The following is a 17,635-nucleotide window of genomic DNA, read 5'->3' on the forward strand; positions in this document are numbered from 1 at the left end:
TGGAGGTGTGTGTGTGTGTGTGTGTGTGTGTGTGTGTGTGTGTGTGTGTGTGTGTGTGTGTGTGTGTGTGTGTGTGTGTGTGTGTGTGTGTGTGTGTGTGTGTGTGTGTGTGTGTGTGTGTGTGTGTGTGTCTCTCTCTCTCTCTCTCTCTCTCTCTCTCTCTCTCTCTCTCTCTCTCTCTCTCTCTCTCTCTCTCTCTCTCTCTCTCTCTGTGTCTCTCTCTCTCTCTCTCTGTGTCTCTCTCTCTCTCTCTCTGTGTGTGTGTGTCTCTCTCTCTCTCTCTGTGTCTCTCTCTCTCTCTTTCTCTCTCTCTCTCTCTCTCTCTCTCTCTCTCTCTCTCTGTGTGTGTCTCTCTCTCTCTGTGTGTGTGGTCTCTGCAGCAGAGATTCTTTAGGGTAACGGCTTGTGCACGTCTAAAGGAGCATCTGTCTGCTTCAACGACTCTGAATGACACACACACACACACACACACACACACAGAGCAGTTCATCAGGATTAGGAGAAGATAATGCCGTTCACTTAAACTACCTGCAGTTTATTTTCTTGTGCTCGCCTCCACTTGTCCAGTCCTGTTTCTTAAAAAACACATTTCCACACCTTCATGTCTCTAGCAACATGTGCAAACAACAACAACGACAAACTGTCATCAGATTGTCATTTAAACTTTTGGATTATTTTGATGCAATGAGTTTGCATGTGACTCCATCTTTTAAAACAAAACGATCAGTACGTTTTCATCACCTGCAGAAAGTTGCTCTAACATGTTTTAAGAGGTGAAAGTGTTTCTGCAACCTACGTTAACTTTTCTTTTTTCTCTTGAAGAAAATAAAACCAAAAGTTTCTTGTTTGTTTTCTGGTCTTAATTTTCCCTCCGTGTGTGTATCAGCATCATAAGCGCTCAGTCAACGATGGTTTCCTCAGGAAACAAACACAGAGTGGTGCATCTGTCTTTATGTCAAATAAATCATCTCTGTGATCACATCTGATTATTTTCAGACAGGAAGTTCATAACCAGCCGGGAAGCTTTGAAAGTGGAAACCAATGATAGTCATCGAAATGTGTCAGGAAGGAATACGGAAGATTAATAACATCGATTCTATGATCCTGTGTGTGACATACATCTGTGTCTGAATCAGGATTTGAGTCAAAGTTTTGTTCTTTGCATCCTCTTTACTTGATGTGTGCTGCGTTGTTTTATGCTTTTCCACTTCCTGTGGCTTGTCTAATTTCTGATCATTTTAAACTCAGACGAGTCCTCTCGTCTAAAGTCTGGGGAAACACTCAGAAACATTTATTAAACACGTCTGAAAGAGTCAGGGTCACAGCGGGTAAACCATCTCAAATGGGTTTGCCAAGATTGGCTAGCGTTAGCCGTGTTAGCACAGCCAGCCTTTCGCTCGAGTGGTTATGAGCCAGTTAAACCTGAAACAACCTGCATACAACTTTATCTCTGTTTACTAGATTGAAAACAGCCGAACGGCTCTGCTCCTGTGAGATGCCGTCCATTCAGCGTGCTCGTTTACATCCGGGAAGTAGAGCATGACGGACGTCGCCATTCATTGAAGCTACAGCCCGGCTAGTTGGAGGGCAGCTGTGTTACAGTTTAGACGTAGAAGAGAGGTAGCAGGCCTGAATGATAAACATTTTGATCATAACTAGTAAATCTGGTGCAGACTGTCGAGGGTGCCGGACATCGTGCACATCCTTAGTTTGCATCTTCTTCTCTTGTCCTAAATGAAACTAAATGTCACATCTGCGTCGTGTTGTGCAGGGAGAGCTTCGTGCTGGTGTTAGGTTTTGAAAAAGTCCACGATGATGACTGCGCTTTTCATGACGTTGACTGCACTGTGTCTTTAATCCACACCAAACACAAGTCTAGTTTCTGATCACTGATTTAAAAAAACGGGGGGGGGGTGTCACATTCATCTGACCCTCTTCTGGTCCTGGCTGTTTGTCGGGGCACTGAGCTCCACTTCAAAACAGGAATGTGAGATATGAAGGAGGGGAGGATGATGGTGGAGGAGGGAGTCCTGGTATCAGCTTCTCTAAGAACTTTTATCATTTTATTCATATTTTCTCTCTCTATGTATTTGTCTCTACTTGGTGGATTTCACTTTTGGGTCGAGTGGTTCTGTGCAATGTCACAGCCACCTTTTCTCAGTCTGCAGCACATTCATCTCACAATGAGCTCGTAGCTGCTTCTGCTGCTGAAAATGTCTCCACAGCTTTTCACCCTTTTTACCTTCGTTTGATTGTTAGGTTGACTTTTACATGTTTTTACAGAAATTGTTTTAACTTAAAGAGGACAGAATTTCTCCAAAGAGGAGGAAGAGAATGACTCCTATACACAAAGAACCATAAAGTAGATAAAAACGCTCTGAATCCTCCAGACAGAGAGGGACTTCACTGCAAAAACTAAAGCCCTACCGACTGACTCTGTCTCATATCTGGTCAAAAATATGGTAATACTCTTAATGAAAGCCACATTGACCAGACAAGTCCAGATAAACATCTCATTTTGAGATATTATAAGTGAAAATGCTGCCTGAATAAGTTGTATTATTTCTACTTTAACGCATTCCAAGTGAGTAAATCTTCATTTTTCACCTGTAAAAACCTGAAATGAGATGTTTTTGGGTGAATGAGGCTTCCAATAAGCTTAATCAGATATTTTTGGGCTTAGTAGGATTTGAGTTTTTGGAGTGTTTGTGGGTTCAAAATAGAGTAGAATAGACTTTATTGTCATTGCACAAGAGTACAACGAAATTTACTGTGCTATACCTGGAATATAAAAATGTAAATATATAGAATAAAAACAAATATATACATATACACATGTGTATATATATACCTACACAAGTACAGTAGAAAATATCCAAACACACAATCATCATTAGTTTGTAATTAAATGTGTAAACAAAGCAGGTCGAGGCAATATTGCAATATTTGTCCCATTATTTGTGACCATAAAATGAGAACCGTGATGGAAAAGGAAGATGCACTTAATCCTCAATGAAATGCTCATCTGAACCTCTACCACACCAGGTTTAGGTTCCAGGTCTTGTTTATCGATCCAGACTCAGAGAAGAGGTCTGGCTCCATCTTTATCCCTGCTCTCTCTCTCTTTCAGACTCAGCTGGAGCTGGACAAATACTTCCCCCACACCGGCGCTCCTCTCCTGACTCTCCCGCCCGACCTCACGGACAAGAAGTACAGACGAGAGAGCGCCTCTGTGGTGGACGAGTACTTCTCCGAGGACAAACCCGCCACGCCGTACAGCCTCAACATCAACGTCATCCTCCCCAGCACCACCCACCTCCGCACGGGCCTCTACCGCTCCAACGCCAAGACCCTGGCGTCGCATCAGATCAAAACAGAGCCCGGGCTGGAGGTGCCCTGCTCCATCCCGAACTCCACAACCCAGGCGCTGCCGGACTTCACCTCGGTGTTCAGCGTCCCGCCCGTCATCAACAACGTCTTCATCAAACCGGAGATGAGTGCTGGAGGAGCGGCGAGCGGGCCTGCAGGGTCTCAGCATCAGCAGCAGCAGCAAAACCTGGGCACAGAGCTTCACATCGGACCCCACCCCCCACAGCCACAGGTCTACCACATGCCCATCACCAGCTGCGCCGACCTCACCATGACTTTGTCCCACACCAGCCCGTCGGCGCACGTCTCCGCAGGCGGCAGGACCATCATGAACATTGGCGGCGTTTCATTGCCGACGGCCAACGGCAACTACCTGATGGCAGAGCACCAGCTGCAGCAGCACCACCACGGTTACTACCAGCACTCCCCGAGCCACACGACGGCCCCCCACAGTCTCCCGCCTTCGCCCCCGAACTCTCAGCCGGGGAGCCCAGACGATCAGGCGGATCTGCTGAGCTTAGTGACGCAAGCTCCGCCTCCTTATCAGCAGCGCCTGGGGGGAATGAAGGTGACGGGGTTGTCCCATCACGCCATGCTGATGACGCACGGCCAGGGCGTGCTCACGGGACCCAAATACAACCGACGGAACAACCCGGAGCTGGAGAAGAGGAGGATCCACTTCTGTGACTTCCAAGGTGAAAAAAAGATCTAACTAAGCCGGAAGTAGGTTTTATGTTTTACAGCCGTTTACTGTAGCTTCCTCTTCCATCCCCCCGTAGTGTGAATAAGTGACAGGTGTCATGACACACCTCCTTGATTTGCTGATCATCGGGGTTGGCCACAGGCCGCCAACTTTTGACCAGCGACACAAATGTAGCGCTACAGACTGCAGAGATGCTTAAACTCTTTATATGTGATGTTTTGATCCAGCAGATGTCGCCCTTGAGCTCCAGCATGAAACCAAAACAACTGGCGCTGCATTGTTGTGTTAGCATGCTAATGCTAGCGATCTTTATTCTGCTCGTATCTTCACACTGCATGTAAATTTACCTGAAATGAGCGTGATCTAGAAACACAGTTAAGCAGTGAGTACAGTATGTTATTCTTCTTTTCTCTAGTCCCTCAATTAAACAACTTTTATACACGAGGGGAGGAGTCAGCCGGCCGTCCGGGCGATGTAAACAAAGTGAAGATAGGACTCTGAAAACTCTGAAAACATCACAGACAGTGGGACTCGGGTGTTACACCCATTGTAGACAGTCATGACTCACAGGGTTATTTTCAGAGGATAAACTTGATTTATATATTTAAGTGTGAAACATCACAGAAAGACTTTAAACGCTAACTCTGCTTCTCTGAACTTTAGAAAATATTTATTTCACTGAACATTGTTAAGAAAACAGGTTGTTTCTTCTGTTGCAATGCTAAGTCTGTTAGCCTGTTAATGGTAATTTCCATCATGTGTTAGCATCATGCTAACACATTACTACACACTACTTCATCCTGGTCCACTTGTGAAAAATGTGATCTGCCTGGAGATGACTGCTCCAGCCTTCACTGCTCATAAAGTCATGGACTGACTATTGTCACAGCCGTGACGTGATCTCATCCCATCAGCAGATTTTCACGTTTTTTTATAAAAGAATGATTTTTTTTTTCTCTCCTTGGATAAACAGCTTTATAGTCGAGGTAAACTCTGTGTCAGGTGAAGACATTTCTGCTGTCAGTCGAGCTCATGATCTCTCTCTCTCTCTCTCTCTCTGATTTCTTTTCAGGCTGCACCAAAGTTTACACAAAGAGCTCTCATCTCAAGGCACACCAAAGGACGCACACAGGTCAGTTAACAGCTCTCTGTCTCTGCAGGTTGATGACTGGAACTACTTTCATTTAATGCTCTCTTGCTTTCTGATTGGTTCTTCTGAATGCATAGCACTAGCACAAGAAAAAGCTTCCTCTAAAATCTTAATAAAGCTTTTATTATAGGGAATCAAAATACGCTTCCCTTTTCCTTACAGTGTAAAGTTTGGTGTTTTAAAGTGATTCTGTACTGGGAGCATTAATCGACTCGGGGATACTGAGGGACTGGCTTTCCTGATTACAGATCCTTTCACAGCCTGACTCAACGTACTTACATAAAGAACAGATTTATATCACTTTTAAAAATGTTAGGCTTCGAAACAACAAACACGAAAATCATCAAAATATGATTATTGTTCCCACACATATACTTCTCTTTTTGTGTCCACATCCTAACTCATCCTAGGATTCAAACCACCAAACATCCAAACAAATCAAACATTGCAAAGTTTGATTTGCATCCTCTTATTTATTTGTATTTTACATATTTTGCCTCGTTGCCAGTTTCGATACACCCACGAACTAAAACAGAGATAAAGAACACAATAAAGACAACACAGAAATGATTTCCTCAGGGTTTTTGTTTTTTTCTCCTCTTGTCCTAACGTGCTCATACCTGTCCGCCGAGCTTCCCCAGAGAGAGACCTGAACAAAGAAAGGGAGGAGGGGAGGAAGGAGGAAAGACGAAAAAAAAAGAGGGAAGACACGCTGTTAAAACCAAGGCCAAACCAGTTACTCCTGCTTTTCAGTCTCTTTTCAGAGGATGGGGGGGGGGGTTAAGAATGGGGAAGGCTGGTTTCGATGTGTTTCCCTTCTGTAAGATGAAACCTGCAGATTCCCAGCAGCCTCAGACCTGGACTTTGGAGATTTACTCGTGCGATAAAGAGGTTAGAGCTCCTCTGGTGTGAAAATAGTGCCGGAGAGAACGAGAGCGAGCACGTGAATAAAACGTGCAAACAGAAACAGATCATGAATAGATAAAACTTTATAGATCCCAGACGGGGAAGTTTGGTTGTTAAACAGCAGGATACAGCGGCACAAAAGACAAATAGACAATATAATATACAGTGAGAACAGTAAACAAGAGAAAATGATAAATCTGTACTTAAAGGTGGAGTCAGTGCAAATGTTCATTACAGCTTGTAAACACAAATCAAACTAAGCCCCTCCTCCAGAAGCTTACACTCACTGCAGGATGTAGTGTGTACGTTTACTGCTTGTACCTACACTGCTAGCTAACGCACGCTAATAGAAGCTAACACAAGCTAACCTCCGGTGTTCATCACCTTCCTGTCCAACAGGAAGTAGACAACTCCAAGTCCACAGGTAAAAGACAACACAAGGTTCACCCTCGTTTTAGAACGAGCTTTATCCACTTGGTGTTTCTCCTCACTCTCATTATATTTTCTCTTCTTTGCTGCTACGTCCACGTCCGTCATATCCACGCCTAAACCCACCTGCTGCGCTGCCATTGGCTGGAAGAAACACACCAGCTTCCTGCCCAGAAACGTCCTGAGTCAACCAAAACATCAAAATCCAGTCAGAGGACAGGGTCTCTGCAGAAACAGTCACCATCACACAAATATGGAGGCCCCAAAGGGATGCCTTAATGGCTCCAATTTTGTCTCTTTCTTATTTTGTAGGAAAAAGACTCTTTAAAGAAGAGATAAATATATGTTGACACTGCAGTGAACTCTTTGAGAACCCTGGCTGCCTTCTTTGAGGACTGCAGCCTCTGTACATGGTGACACATGCACTACCCACTAGGCTACCAGCGCCCCCTATTGCATCATTTCTTATCGTATTGTATCTTACTGTAGCGGATCATATGGTATTCTATTGCATCGTAGCGTAGCACAGTGTAGGAGTGTGTATTTTCTTTCCTATTCTATGAGCATTCCCTCAACCTCCTCTCTTTGTCCTCATCCCTCCCCGGGATAAGAGCAATCGTTAGTAAATTTGCAACTGTTTAGCTTAAAAGCTTAAAAGACCCTGAATTACCCAACATACTCCCCTCCTCTCTATGAATCAGAGCAGCTCTTCCTGCGTGCTGTGTTAAATGTTTACTCATTCTGGTTACTCTCTGAATCTCACAAACAGACTTGAGTTTGTGCTTAAACGGGCTTGCCGAGTCTTGTTTAGCTTTCAGTTGATGATGAGTCATAAGTTAGAAATGTTTACCGTCCTAAACTGCAGGAGTAATGCAGGAATCCGTCACCAAAGTGCGGATATTGCAAAGATGTCGGATCTGATTGTTGTCAGTATTTTATATTTCAAGTGCTGTCCATAGTTTGTGAACTAGATACAAATTGATCTCCCATCACTCTCACTCCCAGTGAGTTTGTGTTTTATCTTTTAGAGAGATCATGGTTATTCAACACCATCGTTATTCTTTGGAGTGCCTCAAGGCTCTGTCCTAGGTCCCTTTTTTATTTTCTATTTATATTCTTCCTTCGAGACAAATCTGCTGCATGTATCCCACAGTTCACTACACCTGTGCATTTAATTTAAGATTCCCAACTCCGGTTTCCGTTTTAGTTTTTTAAACTTTTCATTCTCTGACTTGTAGAAGGTTTTTAAGATTATTAAGGCTTCATGTTTTTACTTTTAGGGTAAGTAAGTTTTCTTTAAAGTTTCAGAAAAAGGAAAAACAATACCCATCACAACACCTGAAGGTCCACCTGAGGATTGAAAATGCAGTTCAAAACTCAAGTTTTTCATTTTAGTCTTGGCTTGGATACATTAAACTCTCTGATAAACGATTAGCTGACTCATCGTGCCTGTTTGTGTCTGCACATTAGAGGATTGCTGAACAGCCAGGGGAAACATTTCTATACATTTTAAAGAAGACAACGTCATAATAACATAAATCTACATGTTGCATCGACACAGTCATCGTGTCTGCTGAGACCATGTCTAATGTTTCCGTTCACTGGCAGTGAGATATGTCGTTTCTCCTGAGGTTACAGTATCAGGAAGTCAGAAAAGACTGCTGTGAATGTTTCATTAAGTATCTGTTTCATCTTTTCTGCAAAGGGAATCCGGTCTCAAAGGCTTAAATCTACTCATCTTGTTTTGGATGAGAGGACACGTTAGCTCATTAGCTTAAATTCTCCCTTTAGAACAAACACTTTTGTGTTGAGTTCATACGTTCATAAACCCTGCTCTGGGGGTCGGATGAGAAGTCCTAACTGATGTGAATGTTTCTATCTGTCAGTGCTATGATCTCTTCAGTGTGTTTACTGCGTCCTACACAATGCATGCCGGGAGTGGCTACGCACAGCCTGCATGAGATGTAGGTCATTAAACGTATTAGTTCGAGGCTAAATTCATATTCCACCGAAATGGGTTGAATTTGGATCATGCTGTGGTGAAACTGTTCTTATCCACAACAGGATCTGAACAGGCTCAACAGGATCGTCTGTGGCAAGTCGATTAACATGCAGCACTGGAATGTAATCGAGTACATTTATGTCAATACTTCTGTACATACTGTGCTGAAGTGTAGATGTCAGATTTTTTAACTTTATTATAGTGCACAGTTCTCTCTCTTTCTCTCTCTCTCTGATTTCTGTCCTTAAACCTTTTCAAAATAACTAACTGATGGTGAAAGATATAGCTTATAACTTCATCTTCTTTCTGTTAATACGTTACCTCTACCTGAATACTTCTTCAGTCCCCGTTCACAACATGTTTGGATCTTTATGTCGACTTGAATGTTATCAGAGGAAACAATCAATCACCTGAGGGCTGCTGCTGCTGCAGGTTATTGTAGTCCATCGATCCTCCTTTGTTAATTTCTCTGCTTTCAAAACAACCCGCTCCTCCCCCCTGCTGCTCAGCGACGGCCTTGACCATGGCCTCAGCGGCCGTTTGAACTCCATTAAAGTCAATGTGCAACCTCGTAATTGTGTTCGTAAACATTGTGTGTAAAGAGTAGAGTACTATCAGCCTGATTAGGGAATCCTTCCAGCCCTCTTCACAAACACTCACTGAGCTGATAAAACTGAGAGGTCCACAAAGAGTTTATGGGCGTCCTGAAAGAGCCTGGAGCCGTTTGTCGAATCAGACACAGGGCTTTTAAAATGTTGTTCTGATACTCCCCATGTGTCACAGTACACGATGTAGAGTCACTGAGAGCATGAATGGAGTGACTGACAGAAATAAAAAGCCACTGTTAGGTTGTAAAAAGCGTGTCATTGTCCTCAGAAATATTCACATTTAGGTCTGCGGTCATGGACTTTTTTACTCACAAGATACGTCAAGAACCTTTTTTTGCTCATTTAAAACTGGATCTTTGAAGTCATCCGACATCTCGATGCTAATAAAGAAACACGCTGAATTCATGTTAGCAGCTTAGTTAGCTCAGCTTGCAGTTTTTAAGAAAAAAAAACAAAACCCAGAGAGCCTTTAAAGAACACAGATGTACAGTATGTACAGTGTGTAACCTCCACCACCAGGGGGCCCTCAATCAAAACCAAAACAAAAGAAGACGTCGAGGCTGGTGGGGAATAATTGGGAATAAACCCAATAGGGTTCTTCAGGCTGGAGGACAGTGAAAGCATGGTATATAGATAGATGGTTGTGTTGGTCTGACCCTTTAGCAGCTTGTTTAGCAGTATATACTCGTCAAGTGTGTTTGTTCTGTGTGTGTGTGTCGTATTTCACCTGCTTGTTTGCTAGCCCTCAGGGATAATAGTCTGAGGGAGGCGGCTGTGCTTTGACCCCGACTGAGCCGCTATACAGCAAAACCAAACACACCTGCAAGTCGAGAGCTTCAACACACACACACACACACACACACACACGCACACACACACACGCACACACACACACACACACACACACACACACACACACACACACACACGCACACGCACACGCACACACACGCACACACACACACAGAGTGGTTAACTCCAGAAACAGGATATTGTCCTGATGGCAGACTGGAGCACTTCAGAGCCTCTGATGTGGGATTCAGGTGCTTGTTGGGTTATAAAAAAAAGGGCTTCTCGGGTTAAATGTGGCCAATAAAAAGAGATCCACACACGTTTTGTGTTTGTCCTTTTTAATACCTTTCTCTCTGGAAGTGACGATTCTTTCGCCCAATCAACGGTCTACAGTGTGTCTAGCTCCACCCTTTAGGGTCGGATCAGTACGCTTGGCACCCCAACATAAGGGAAGCAAAAAAGTAGGACGGTACTGTTCGGTTATTTTGGTACCAATTCAAACTATTGACAGTAGAAACTATAGCACGACCGATGAATCGGCTGGCCAATAATCTCGGCCGATATCAGCATATGCAGTGACTCTGGGTATCGGCTAATTTTATTGCAGATATGCACCGATATTACTCGATTTATTCACCAGTCAAATAGCATTTAATTTGAGTTTCATTGTTTTACATTAGCAGTTCTCTTTCACCAGCAGAGGGCGTGTGTTTCTATATCTATCTCTACAGATCCAGGTAAGATATCAGCCGATATATCGGTATCTGTTTTTTTTTTTTTTGCCCCAAATCGATAGCAGTAATCGCCCCAAAAATCTCATATCGGTCCGGCCCTAGTAGAAACGCCAATAAATGTGTACCGAGCTGAACTGGACCGCTTGGTGGAAACAGGGTTTAAAAGACTTGTGTGATAAAACCACTAGGCTGTCTGGCTCCCCTATTTGTGTACTGTAGCATAACAAACACCTTTTTTTTGACTAAAAAACACATGGTGAATACAAATCTTAAATTGCACCCGTTTAAAAATATCGTTTAAAAGCTATTTGAACCCAACAATCTTGCATAATTCAAGGAGATTTCAGTTCAGCTGCAGTTTGGAATTGAAGCCTTTTCTACGTTAAGATAAAACCTTTTTTTTTTTTTTTTCCATCTTCCTGTCACCTGCGTCCCCTCTCTGCTCTTTGGACCCCCTCACTCTGCTAACGGCTGTCTCTCAGTGATTGATGGCTAATAGCAGATTGCTCCTGCTATTGATTAGTCACGGTCATAAAAGCATTATCGAGGCCCACGCTGCTAACGAGCACTTGATGACCCCGAAAAGGTACTCAGACAATCTCCCTCCTTCAACGCTGGCTGATAAAGAATCCACTCCAACTATCAGACAAACATATAAACTCCACTTCTTTGGATTCAAAGAATCAGTATCAGAATGTTTTTGTCTTCTTTGTGACTCGTTGAGACTGGAGAGCAGAAAGTTAAACTTCATGAAGCAACATTAAAAGAGCCAACACGGTTCTGAGGTTGATGCTTTGAGTCACTGCTCATTTATTCCCTGGAGTGAGAAACGTTCAGGTGATGATTTTATAACTTTAAAGAAACGTGATATATTTAACTTTTGGCTCTGACAAAGTATGAAACCAAAGTTCTGGGAGTTCATCGTTGACCTTGTTGATCTGTGTTTGTGCGCACACCTCTGATTCCCACACCTTGTGTTCTCACCTCGTCTTTGAGAAATGACTTTTCTTGTTTTCCTGCCGAGTGCATACCTGCCTATTCAACGGAGCTTTTCTCTTTGTCGATGATTAGCTCGATGTTTGACAATAGCACGTTGTAGCAGAGCGGAGAAAAAAAAAGTTTGGGTGGAGTAGGATAAGTGTCGTGTTTGATTTACTTTGCTTGTTGTTGTTCAGGGCTTTGAATTTTCTATTCTCTCTCTTCAATACAACCTTACGATTTAAAAAAACAAAAGAATAAAGGAGAACGAGTCATGCAGGTATAATGAGTTACTAAAATAGTTTTGTGATTTATAAAGCTTTAAGAATGTGCATGCAGAAATCTGAGATTATTCATTTAGAAACTCCCATAATATCCCTGATATGAGCCTGCAGGTACCTGAACAATGCAAACATGAAGTGCTTTAGTGAAACTTGAGTTGAGGTTAAGAAGTGCCTCCAGGATTGTCCATCAAAATCATGTTTTTATGTTTGATTGTGTTACCTGAGGCAGGTCAAATGCTGTACAGTCAAACACACACTGACAGGAATCAAACACCCACACATCGTCTGAGTGAGTCAAGTGAAGACATGAAAGTCAGACGGACACGTTTCTGCCGTATCATCCCGCTGCTTCACTCTTTTCCTGTTTTTAGAAATATCACTCCACTCACTTTCTTATGTTTGATAAATGAGTCGGCTTCTTTGTCACATGTAGCCGCTGTGTGAAGCTCATGACATATGGAGTGAGCCGTGAAAACCACAAGCACATTCTGTCTCGCCTTCAGCGCTGATTTAAACATCTCTAAATACTGATTTACTCCACATGGAAGAAGAGTGGATGAAGCGTCATGTACAGAGGATGTAGTTCTCGAAGCAGGCGACCCGGGTCACGTCCAACCTGTTTCTCCTTTACCCCACTGTCATTCCCCACGCTCTCTCTCCGACTCTATCCACTCTCCTGTCTCCAAATAAAGTCATAAAAGTCATAAAAATCCTCAAAATAGGAACAAAGCAGCAAAAAATGGACGTAGTCTCAGTAACGTCAGAGTTTTGAAGCCAATTGATGGCCGTCGCCATATTGGAAATGCTGTCTCAACCTCCAAACAAACAGCTAAAACGCACTTTCAGCCTGTCACGTGCTGGATGTGATCTTTCACTTGTTTCCCGGGCTGTACTCGTATTTACTGGTGGTCATTTTTATTATTATTTTGTGAAAATATTCAGTGTATTTCTAACCCCTCTTCTTTTCTCTCTGTGTTGCAGGGGAGAAACCGTACCGCTGTACGTGGGAGAACTGCGACTGGCGCTTCGCCCGATCGGACGAGCTCACCAGACACTACAGGAAACACACCGGGGCCAAACCCTTCAAGTGCGTCGCCTGCAGCCGCTGCTTCTCGCGCTCCGATCACCTGGCCCTGCACATGAAACGCCACCAGAACTAACTCACCACAGACACACCTGTACATAACACATCCCGAAAACACATGCAATCACACACAAAACAGTTTCTATACACGACGGAAACGTGAACAGACACAGCACCAGAATCGCCTCTGTGCACCTGTTTTTAAATCTGACGCTCAACGCTAACATCAGCTGAGTGATGGAATCAAAATGGATCCAAAGAAGGACAAGAAACCTGTCAGGGAGGGGACAGTTTTCCATTTTCTGCTTTCTGATAAAAAACCCGTTGACCCGCTGACTATCAGTCCGCGCGGCGTTTGTGGAAGTCTTAGCAGCAGAGCTGATGATCCACCTCAGGAGCTCAGAGGTGATTTTGGTGTCTGTTGTCGTCACTGAACAGGCGTCGATTCATAACGTACACTGGTTGAACTCAAATCAACGCACAATAAAAACACACATCCACACCTACACTCATGCATCATTACATCTGAACTGTGGGGGGTCAGGCTCCTAACCAAGCATCCAGGACTCCGTTTGATCACATCCTGGACTCTCTCTCTTCTACATGAACTTTTTGTTATCCTACAAATCTGCTGCCATCTTCCTCCTCCTCTTCCTCGTCATCATCACTGTCGCCATCTTTTATTAGTCGAGGTTTTTTAACTTTGCTCCCCTCCATCCTGCCTTTTGTAAATACTTGTTTATAAATATGTGTGATTGTGTGTCTGAGAATACGAAGTGAATGTATCGAGATTTATACTTGATTTATACTTTTTTTTTACATTAAATGTTAATATGATGAGTGAGATTCGATGTTGAAACGTCCTTGTGACACAATCTCCCTTCAAGGGCCCTTAAGGAGGAAAAAAAAAAACGAGGAATAATCATCGGACATGATCAGAAAAAAGCTCTTCATGAAAAAAGTTAATAATCACCTGGTTCTGCTCGTTTCAGCACAGGTACTACCTGTCGAGCTCACAGCCATTTGCCAATGTTTGTATCCGTGATATTACCCGTTACCACGGCGACCAAGCTCTGACGACAGTTTGCGGTTTGCTTGCAGTTTCTTTCTTCTTTTTTTTTTTTTGTCTCTCCTGTATTTGTTTAAACACTTCAGCTTCAGAAAAAAAAAAAACACAGACGAGGGCGGATCGACCTGTTGTGTAATCTCTCCTGATTGTTATAATGTGCAGAATATATACACACCGTAAACACACACACACACACACACACACACACACACACACACACTGCATCGTGTGACTTTACATGTGTAAAGTTTGAGTTATAAACTCTGGCAGCCGTCCATTTTTCAAAGGAACCAAAATATGCTGCAGGGTTCAAGAGAGTTTAAATCCCTGGAGCTGAAGCGGTCAAAATCTCTGAGGAAGCGATCCATTAATTTATTTTATTGACTGAATAATTTTTGTAATTTACGGAAATGTGCCCCCGCTCACAATTCATGGCCTACTTGTCTACTTTAAGAAACCTTTAAAAAAAACCTGCAGAAAGTTTGAACAAAACCTTCAAGCCACAAATGAAGCTCCTACACACACACACACACACACACACACACACACACACACACACACACACACACACACACACACACACACACACACACACACACACACACACACACACACACACACACACACACACACACACACACACACACACACACACTAATTAAAATCAATTACTTACCCTTTCTAACCTCAGCAATCATTTCTACTTTATAACACGAGATCATGGATATGTATGTATCCGCTTAGCTTTCATCAATTCATAAATGACACAAAAAGAAGATTCACAAATTGCATGCAAACTCCTGCACACTGTCTTAACTTACAAAAATACATTATTGGTAACATTTAGGTCCAGAAAGATTCGGCCGGGATGCCACCCTTGGCCACCCCTCCAAATTATCTGTTCCGTTATCTAGTGGCTGTTCAACATCAAATTCAAATTTCTCAATGAAATACACTCTGAGCCCTTCAAGCTCTCAGGTCTTCAAAAATATTTAAAAAAACATTTGTAAATTCGTTCCCACAGATTTCAAACATGTGCACACAGATATAAAAACTGTGAGCACAGATTAGTAAACCGTGTGAATGGATTTATAGCAAGCCAGTCCAGAGAGACGCTCACCTGTCTACAGCTACCAGTCTAACAGTTTACATACAAACATCTTCCATTACTAAGTTCAAATACATGTTAGCATAAAGCTAGTTTCTTTTCATCCGACATTGTAACACCCCTCACTTCCTCAAGGTGGCAGAGTAGAGCATTAAAATCAAAGACAGCTTCTTTCTTCACCTGTAGATGGCAGCGTTGACCACGTCTACCTGCGCATTTCTGTCATTCTGCTGCTGTTCCTTTATTCGCCTGAATGTTGGAAACGCACTGCTAATCTTAAAATTCTTGATGATTTTTTAATTTATTTAAAGGGGACATATTATGAAAAAACATATATTTGTGTAACATGAGAGTCTACTGACCCACAACATGTGAAATAAACCATCCAGTCCTTTGTTTGTGGTCTGCATAAGTCTTACAACACAGAGAAAAATGCTCTGTTTCAAATGTGCTCTCCTTGTGATGTCACAGTGGGATTCTAGTAAAAACATCCCCTGGTATCTCCACTCATAGACTCCACCCCCAGACTAGAACAAATCTTTAGAGCAGGTCGGCCATTTTTATTCTCTCTACAGAGGAGTGATGTCTACTGGGAAAACTCAGGGGGGGGGGGGTCATTCCATTTAAAGAGACACACACACCAAAATGGAGCGTTCTGAGAGAGCTGGTTTCTACAGGGTCACAAACCTCCTCTGGTGCTTGATTCATGTTATATTTTGACCAAAGCACAGCACAGATGTTTCATTTAGACCACAGGGGGGCTGTTTGAAAAGGTGGAGGAGGGGACTGTTTGAAAAAGTGGAGGAGGGGACTGTTTGAAAAGGTGGAGGAGGGGGACTGTTTGAAAAGGTGGAGGAGGGGGACTGTTTGAAAAGGTGGAGGAGGAGGACTGTTAGAAAAGGTGGAGGAGGGGACTGTTTGAAAAGGTGGAGGAGGGGACTGTTTGAAAAGGTGGAGGAGGGGGACTGTTTGAAAAGGTGGAGGAGGGGACTGTTTGAAAAGGTGGAGGAGGACACTGTTTGAAAAGGTGGAGGAGGGGGTGATATGTCCTCTTTAAAATCCCAGTTGGTCTTTGTTCTTTTAAAAACTACAAACCCAACAAGCACATTTTTTTTACATTTCTTTAACTGTAAATGTTTTTGATGTCAGAACAATAATTTTTATTTTTTTATTTAGGTAAAAACGATGATCAGTGATTGACCCATGTCTGTTTAAAATGTGTTCATCCCTTTATTTCAACACTTTGTTTATCGTTCAAACATCCTCTCTCTCTCTCTCTCTCTCTCTCTCTGTCTCTGTCTCTCTCTCTCTCTGTCTCTCTCTCTGTCTCTCTCTCTCTCTCTGTCTCTCTCTCTCTCTCTGTCTCTCTCTCTCTGTCTCTCTCTCTCTGTCTCTCTCTCTCTCTGTCTCTCTCTCTCTCTGTCTCTCTCTCTCTCTCTCTCTGTCTCTCTCTGTCTCTCTCTCTCTCTCTGTCTCTCTCTGTCTCTCTCTCTCTCTGTCTCTCTCTGTCTCTCTCTCTCTGTCTCTCTCTGTCTCTCTCTCTCTGTCTCTCTCTCTCTCTCTCTCTGTCTCTCTCTGTCTCTCTCTCTCTCTCTGTCTCTCTCTGTCTCTCTCTCTCTCTGTCTCTCTCTGTCTCTCTCTCTCTGTCTCTCTCTCTCTCTCTCTCTGTCTCTCTCTGTCTCTCTCTCTCTCTCTGTCTCTCTCTGTCTCTCTCTCTCTCTCTCTCTCTCTCTGTCTCTCTCTCTCTGTCTCTCTCTGTCTCTCTCTCTCTGTCTCTCTCTCTCTCTCTCTCTCTCTGTCTCTCTCTCTCTCTCTGTCTCTCTCTCTCTCTGTTCTCTGGCACCGTGTACATATCTGTAGTTTTAACAGAAGACTTTGTAAATATTTGTTTGTTTTATTTCCTATTATTATTATTATTATTATATTAATATTGTTTTTCTTTTCTTTTTTTTAAACTAATGGGATTTTAGATCGGTAACACGTGAATGCTTGATCGTTTTTTTTTGTTTTGATACTTTGTGCGTGTACGAGAATTTATCAGTGTATGTGCAAAATTCATGAGAACAACAATGGTGTATTTGTGTTTGTTTGTTTGTTTGTGTAAAAAGCTGCAATGAAACAATAAAAGGATTCTTAAAATAAACTTCAGTTTGTTCTCCTGTTTTTAAAATGTGAAGAAGAAAGCGACTTTCCTGAAATCTGTCTCCCTAAAGATCTGACCATCAAGCTGGCTTTTTATTCAAGGTTTCCCAAACTTTCCAGCTTGTGACCCTCAATGTCAGGGTGCCAGAGAACAGCCCCCCCCCCTTTCTGTTCCATTATTATTTGTGTGACATGAATCTTAAATCCTGACTTTTAAAACACTCTCTCGTCTTTCAAAGCTCCGATTCTCTTTTTCGTTTTTTGTTTCCATGACTTC

At 42.8% G+C, this 17,635-nt stretch overlaps 1 protein-coding gene across 1 annotated transcript; it reads left to right on the top strand.

The window, feature by feature from the left end:
- Positions 1–3,022: 3,022 nt before the first annotated feature.
- Positions 3,023–17,359, top strand: klf5l (Kruppel like factor 5 like; the record flags this gene model as incomplete). Its single annotated transcript, XM_061056292.1, has 3 exons — positions 3,023–4,064; positions 5,145–5,204; positions 12,937–17,359. Coding segments are annotated over 3 exons (1,281 nt in total), but the record flags the coding sequence as incomplete, so codon positions are not given.
- Positions 17,360–17,635: the final 276 nt, after the last annotated feature.

The sequence above is a fragment of the Labrus mixtus genome, chromosome 14 (genome assembly GCF_963584025.1).
Source record: "Labrus mixtus chromosome 14, fLabMix1.1, whole genome shotgun sequence".
In the NCBI taxonomy this organism is placed as follows: domain Eukaryota; kingdom Metazoa; phylum Chordata; class Actinopteri; order Labriformes; family Labridae; genus Labrus; species Labrus mixtus.